We start from the raw sequence: 7,432 nt of genomic DNA, 5'->3' as shown, positions 1-7,432 counted from the left end.
GACCAGGAACACAGCGTGGCAGTCCTGAAGCCAAACAAAGAGAGAGGTTGGGAGAAAAGCATTAGTGCCAAATCCTACATACAAAACTGCTCAAAAAATCACTGGGAAGGATACTGGTAAAGGAGTGTGAAAATATAATCACCTACTCCACACCAGCTGTCAGCCATGCACTATCTGTCTTCAATATTTTTATGGCATTTATCTTTCACCACAGCTGTCAGTGCCTCTCTTACTCATGTTATCCTTGTAGCACACCTGAGGGACAAAGAAGTGTTACTTCCCATTTTAGTGAGGGGGAACAGAGACCAAGGACGGTGTTAACTTGTCAGTTCTCTAATACTGCCTTCCGCAAGCAGTCCGCAAAAGTTAGCAGGCACAAATCCTATACAGGAAATTCTTGCATGAAGTCTGAACATGGCCCTTTAGCTTGCACAAGGAGCCACATTCTCCCACCTCTTCCAGTTGCTACAAGTGGTGTGAACACAGTGCGGCGTGACTTGCTGTGGTCACAAAGGACATCTGTGATAGAAAAGAAACCAAAACAGATCATTAAATTTGGACTTCAGGAGCTGAACCATCTTTACCTTTCTTATCATTCAACACTTCACATGGCCTCTACTTCCATGTCAGGAGATTTCACTTATAGCCCGGAAGGTTTACCTCTTACCTCTCCTCCCGTTCCTGGTCCCATGATCCTATGAAGAGATGAAAGGGTTGCCATCCCTCGGTCTTCTTTTTTGGCCTATTCTTGCATCTATCAAAAAGTCCCAGTGGTCACACTGCTATGTAAAGCCCTTGCACATGAGGAAAAAAGGCTTCTCCTTTACTGAACAGCAGGTCAAATTTCTAAATGAGTATGAGGAGTTACAGACCAAGATAAAACTGTGATTGAACAGCATTTTGAAATGACAACACTCTTCCACATGAACATTGCGAACTCTTGTGATCAACGAACATCAACTGGCTTGAAAGTTAAAAACAAAAAATTAATCTTATTTTCTATTTTTGCCATGTATTATATTCACTCAGGGCTTGGGGATTTTTTTTTTTCCCCCATCCATAGAAGTGCCACAAGTCACAAGAAATCAAGACTCTCAAAAAATCCCTTTGTTCCCTATGCAGGTTTAAGTAAAACACCAAACATGACCACAAAGAGTAAGAAAGGAGGGAGCATCAAAACATACTCAGTCTATTCCTCTTCAGGCAGGAAAGAAAGAAGCAAGAATCCACACAGTCACAAGATGTGAGAATATTTCTTTTTAATTTAAAACAGTTGCAACAATGTCATTCACAACCTTTCTCATCTCAGACAATTACTCTCCAAAATGTTAACAGTGCTTCAAGCAAACTCTGAATGGTGCAAAGTAAACCAGTACAGACACTTCCAGGATGCAACAGTAAAACCACTGAAGAGTGAATAGAAATCAGAAACCAATCTCAGCCATTAAGGTAGGAAGGGCAATGGGAAAAGAATGAAAAGTTATGTCCAGTTACATGTTTTGCAGTCGTTCAATGCATGAAAACAGCAAAGAAGATAAGAATGGCTGCTGCCAGGATGGAGAACAAAAAGAATGAATTGTTTTAGAAGCATCTCCAATGTAACAAGCTCTGGTTGCATCTGTATTCAGAATGTGCACTACGACCCAGTGGAGGCTACCTGAATCAAAGAAAATGGATTGATTCCAATTTCAGTTACACCAAAGTAAGTCAGAAGTAATGCCACTGAACCCAGTAGAATTACAAGTGATAGTAGTCCAGAAACATCTAAGCTTGTTTTTAAACCATAGCTTTGAATAAATTAAATTTTTATCCTAATTATATTTTAGCTAGGAAGATTAAATAGGAGTTTGTGTCTACATGTGTTTTGGAGACTGGAGATTGTGACTCAGAATGAGGGGTCTACTGGATCCAGCATGCTGCTAGGAATGAGAGGGGAAAAGGAAAACGAGGAAAAGTTATTGAGTTTTTCTTCCTTCCACTCTCCTAACCTGAATGTATCATGAAAAAGTAAAAATCAGTCTGAGAAGTAAGAGCACTGTTTGCTGCCAAGTCCTGGCTTGCCATAATTCTCAGGTTAGATTGTCTCAAACAGCTCACAGTGATTTTTCTTCCTCCATCCTTTTTTGTCAAGAAGCTCTCAGCACACCTAACCCCCCAACAGGTATAACAGTACCCAGACACATGGAGTTTCCCCATCAGCCCCTGCCCAGGTTGTGTACTGAGGCCTGGCCCAGCACAAGTAAGTGCATACAAATTTTAGCAGGCAAAGCTTGATAACTTAGTCATCTATTCAGTACAGTCTGTTTGATTGTGGCTTCTGCATGCTGAAGTTTAAAACAAACAAATAAAGAAACCCCCCAAACTCCTCTCCCCCACATTAGGCTGAAGAGTCAGGAGTTTACATCCTGCTCCTCCAGGTTCATGATGTTCTTCACACATATCCCATCGCAAAAGTGAGATGACTTAACTGGCCATTTGAAAAAGGAGGGAAGCCACTACTTTGGGAGATAGTAATTCCTCAAACAGCTGAAGAACTTTAACATATTTTCAAGTGCTAAATTTTAGAAGATCCATAAGCCTTTCCCCTGAACTGCTCCCTGCACTTCTGACCCACTTGGCAGTTTAAGCAGGCAGTACACAAGAGTGATGAACCAAAAAGAATTTCAGAAGCCGAGCTGCTACAGTTCACCTATCACAGCCAGTGAATGGCTCTCCCCTTTCATTTACCACTTCCAGTTTATCACCTGCCAGCTTTCTACCAACTGAGATCAATCAGTCCCACAGCCATTCCAGTTTTAGGATGTACCAGACAAATGGTTTGCAAGAGTCCAAGCTCCATCCTTAATCCTATGAGACCAGCCATGATTCCAGTTTAATAACGAACATGGGAACAACTCTGCTGGCATTTATTTACCTGAGGTTTCTAAATAAAAAGGTAGTGGCCACCAGATCATCTTAGTTTATAAGCAGCCCTTTAAGTTCATGAGGCAAGAAGGAAGCTGTTGTGTTGAACTTCCTTGGAATATAACTGGACATTCAAAAAAATTAAAGAGGAAAAAAAAAAAAGAAAAAAAAAAGAGAGGCCTTTTGTCCTTTTTCTACTGCCAGAATGAAAAAGCACAAACAGATATACGGAAGTTTTGTTCTTTCACTTTAAATAGAAGATGTATCACTGCATAATTTGCTGATCCCATTTTCAAATCTGGCATTTTCTGGTGAAATACACAAATACTCAAAACCCGGAAGAAGGAAAAAAATTACTGGCAGCTTTTGTTTTGTCCAGAACTGGTGGCTCAATAATTACAAGGCAGCTGAATCTCACAGGAGCCACTCAGTAATGTACTAGGACACCGTTCTTTTCTGTCAGTAAGAGCACTAAGTGCAGGAAGCTTTCCCAGCAATTAGGCACCATTTACAGTCTACAGAATTATTGCACTAGAATTTCTTTCATAATCTTTTAAGTTTGAAAACTGATTTAAAAAAAAAAAAATCAACAGTGTGTTTTGGCTCTGCATGAGGCTATATGACCAGAAGGAGAACTATTTTTCCCCAAACGCTGGAAAAAATAAAACGCCCTACTCGTAACCAGATCTTTAATTTGGGTTCTCTTCTGTAGAAGAAGATTCTGTAGCTGCCTGAATTTTGCTATTAAATTTGCAGGCATTGACTGCAGAGAAAATGTAATTATACCTCCCTGCCCCTCTTGCACTCTGTAAGGAGGATTTTTTTTTTTTTGACTGTTCCAATTTATTTTGAGGGCTCAGTAAGATTGTATGAGGCAACTTCAGCAACAGTCTCTTAAGCAGTGGCCAACACTGTGAACCTTTAGGGGTTTTTTGGAATCATGAAAGGTTTCACACTCACCATTGTATTTTTTCTAGAATTAGTGTTTTCAAATACAATTTAAAAACCCACATATATATTCTTGCTTGTAACACAAAATGAAATAACACCCCAAAAAAAAAAAAAAAAAAAAGACAGGAAAGGCCAGCCCCTACCTACATACCCCTTCATCCCTGCCAGAGATATAAAACTTCTTTTAGAAGGTGTCTGTGGAAGAGATCAGATTATTGGTGTGTTTGCAATTTTTAAGAAAGCTGAAACATCATTTCAAGGCGGGTTTTTTTTGTTGTTTGGTTTTTGTTGTTGCTGGATTTTGTTTTTTTTTTTTTTTTTTTTTTTTTTAACAGGGAGGGAGGAGAGAGGGGCAAATCAATAAATCAGCAATTTTACTAAGCAATTTCCCCCACTCATGGATGGAACTAAATATTTAAGCAATCTTTGGCAGAAAGCACAATTGCACTGCGAGTTCTTTGTCAGGGAGTTGGTTTCAGCTGGAATGTGAGTGGTCTAGATGCAAATTCCCCCAAAATAAATATAATGGGACATTAACCTCTCCTTTACCTCCTTCATAAGAAAATAAAATGTAAATAATAGCCTTGCCTTTCCTGAAGGTATGCATTTAATTTTATAGTCTGCTTCTTTTAGCCATCTGTAATCCTGAACCTGTTGGAAGAACTTGCAAAACAAACATTCAAGAGAAGATGAAGAAACCTATGTCTGCAAGAATAAAATCTACTATTTCTCTTCGGCAGAAAACGTACAGGGCACTGACAGCAGATTGCTTCTATCTCCATTAGTTTCTTAGGTTTATGCATCAGAAAGGCAAACCAAAATACTATAAAACTGAATTCCAGCAGATATAACTTTAGTTGGCTTTTCTCACTACTGAAAATAATCTCTCAAATAAGACATTCTGCTTTGAAGAACTCACACACACCTGACCTCCAACTTTATATGCGATATGATTTCTCTAAGTGGTCTGGACTCTGGCTGAAAACACTGGCTCTCAGTTACCAAAGAGGCAAGTATTTCTTCCTGGTCTTCAAAGGATGCATGGACAGAACAGGGAGGAGCTGGGCTGAACTGGGCTATTTTTGTTCAACTCTGAAAATTCTGTTTTCTCCATATACTAGTTGCAAACTCCACCAGTAATCTGCATGGTCTTAAGGTATCCTTTAAGGTGTATAAATTTAAAACAACGTACTATACATCACCTAATAGAATTTTCTCTCTAATGCTTAAGGCGGCATTAAATGACTGTTTTTAAATAAACTATAAATATCCCATGCTTTCCTTTGCTTTTTGGCAGCCCAAGAGTTAGGGGTCTTTTGTTGGTTTTAAATTTTCTTTTTTATTGTATGGGTTTTTGGCAGGTTAAAAAGGCTTATGGCTTGTTAAGGCCAGGTAATAGATTTGAGGCCTAACTTGGTATCCTGTGGTAAAAATAAACGTAGCCCAGGTCTTTGGGAGGTCGTTCTGAGGCACAGACTCTAAGGTCATTGTAGATCACCCATCTGAAATGAAAACAAGATTGATTACATTCCATGTGTATAAAAATCATCACAAGTTTATTAGGGACTTCTCAGACCCAAACTTCAAAGAGCTTAAAATCTAAAATTAGGCATTGCAGCAAGAACAAAAGACCAGAGAAACTGCCAAAGCAGGTTTACTGGCAGAGTCAGAAACTGAAAAGGAAGAGGGACATGCAGAGGAATGTGTAGTTACAGTTCAATTGAAGGAAAATCAGGGATTCCCAAGGCCAAATAATAGGAACATATCAAAATTGCAGCCAAGATCAGCACTGCAGTACTAGCAATACTAGTATCAGCCCATAGTTTGATGGGTTTCTATGATGGGGAATGAAAGAAAGTTGGGGGAAGCTCAGATAAACAAAGCCAGATACAGAACTGATGCCCCAAAATGAACAGAGATTTAGAACAGCAAGCACAGGAGAGCTGATGATATGTTTCAGCATAGACCTCAGTGGAATCAGAACTGACTCATCACATCTACAATCTGTAACAATCTTCATTTCTTTGCTGAGAATGGTAATGACATGCATGTTTTGTCTGCCATGAATACACATCCTGCTCTGTACAGATGCAGGCTTCAAAGAAAACCTTTGCTCATCCTTGTGTGTCTGTCCCAATTCCACTCACCTTCCTTCTTTTTTGATATGACAAACATAGTGGCCACTCATTGTGGATGTTCCCATGTGGCTGATGAACCCAAACAGCTCGTACCCTGTTTAAGAAATACGAATGGGAGCATAAGTCTTCTATTGCTAACATTGCAATATGACTCCAGGGGAAACTTTCTTTCTAATACTGGAGAAGCACTAAGCACTCCTAACTCAGACTCTGCATCCCCAAACATAGTTTCTGTTAAGACTGCAGCATATTCTCGCTTTAACTAGCGGTCAGATTCACTGTCAAACGTCAAACCAATTCAAATCAAACCCACATAGATCTGTGCACATACAGCAGGGCTGTGATCACAGCCCCCACTAGGAAAGGGAAAACGGCAGATCCATTCCTAGTTCACAGAGAGCACCACAGAAAGTGCCAGATATGGAGTTCATTCTGCACACAAGTTAGCTATAAGTGTGATCACAGATCCCCTATAAATCAAACAAAAACCAGAATTTTATATTTCAGCAGCCCACGAAAGAGAGGACAGGAAAGAAACCTCTTCCTTTAATACGAGGACAATTTTTGTGCTTAATGTCTCTGGAGAACTCAGCATTGGTTCTTGCTCCCCACCCATTCATGCCATTCACCCAAATTACCACCAAAAGTAAAAGGGTACCTTCTTTCAGGATATTGCATAAGGACAGGGGCCTGGATTTTGGTGGAGAGGGCTTTCTGGAGCCATTTTACAGTATCATGTTGGTTATCAGGATTTCAGGCACTCAGTAAATGGTCTCAGTCTATAAAGGCTAAGTACCACAAAAAATAATTATTCCAAATCTTTTTTTTTTTTAACCTAACGATAATCAATGTTTCCCATGTCTCCAAGAGACTTAAGATTGGTCTTTATAATGTTACAAAACAAAGAAATGAATGTTCTTATATAATAACAGCAACCACAGAAACAAAAAAATCAAATTGGCTGTTAATTTTTTTTTTATAAGACCATTACAGTCAAGATCAGAGGTACAAGTTTAGAACAGACTACAGTTATTAGAATTGGTCACTAAAGACCCTTCAAAAAACGTTATATCCTTATGTTAGAACCACCGCTGAGCTTTTGTACTCTAGTGCTTTTACACTTATAATAGGTTCTTTGCCTACTTCACAACTTTGACTGCTGTACAGTAGCCCCATCTTGTGGTTTATTTAGCAGTAGTAAGACTGAGGATCTCAAAGAAAAAAAACAAAAGGAAACAGCAAAGCAGTACACGCAGGATAACAACTATACCTGCCATATTTAGAACAAGGAACTTGGTCGAAGGGATTATCAAATCTCCCATCAGACCACAGGAGGACAGAAACTCAGGTGGTCTGTAACAGCAGCGTTATCTTTAGGATGCTCAGCCTCTGAAGATTTAAACATTCTAGGTTTTCTTTGTCTTTTTATCTTACAGCAA

General features: G+C 39.3%; 1 protein-coding gene across 1 annotated transcript in view; it reads right to left on the bottom strand.

The window, feature by feature from the left end:
• Window positions 1-1,242: 1,242 nt before the first annotated feature.
• The window catches only part of USP13 (ubiquitin specific peptidase 13 (isopeptidase T-3)), a 44,972-nt gene continuing 38,782 nt past the window's right edge, over window positions 1,243-7,432 (bottom strand). Inside the window, exons 19-20 of the mRNA XM_009321708.1 lie at window positions 6,003-6,087; window positions 1,243-5,357 (exon numbers count right to left, since the gene is read on the bottom strand). Of these exons, the coding sequence (XP_009319983.1) occupies window positions 5,264-5,357; window positions 6,003-6,087 (179 nt within the window). The 3' untranslated portion in view covers window positions 1,243-5,263. The remainder of the gene's footprint in view (window positions 5,358-6,002; window positions 6,088-7,432) is intronic.

This window comes from Pygoscelis adeliae, unplaced genomic scaffold (assembly GCF_000699105.1).
Source record: "Pygoscelis adeliae isolate BGI_AS28 unplaced genomic scaffold, ASM69910v1 Scaffold223, whole genome shotgun sequence".
NCBI classification, from domain to species: Eukaryota; Metazoa; Chordata; class Aves; order Sphenisciformes; family Spheniscidae; genus Pygoscelis; species Pygoscelis adeliae.
Note: the sequence above shows the minus strand (reverse complement) of the source record. Positions and strands in the feature narration are given on the sequence as shown.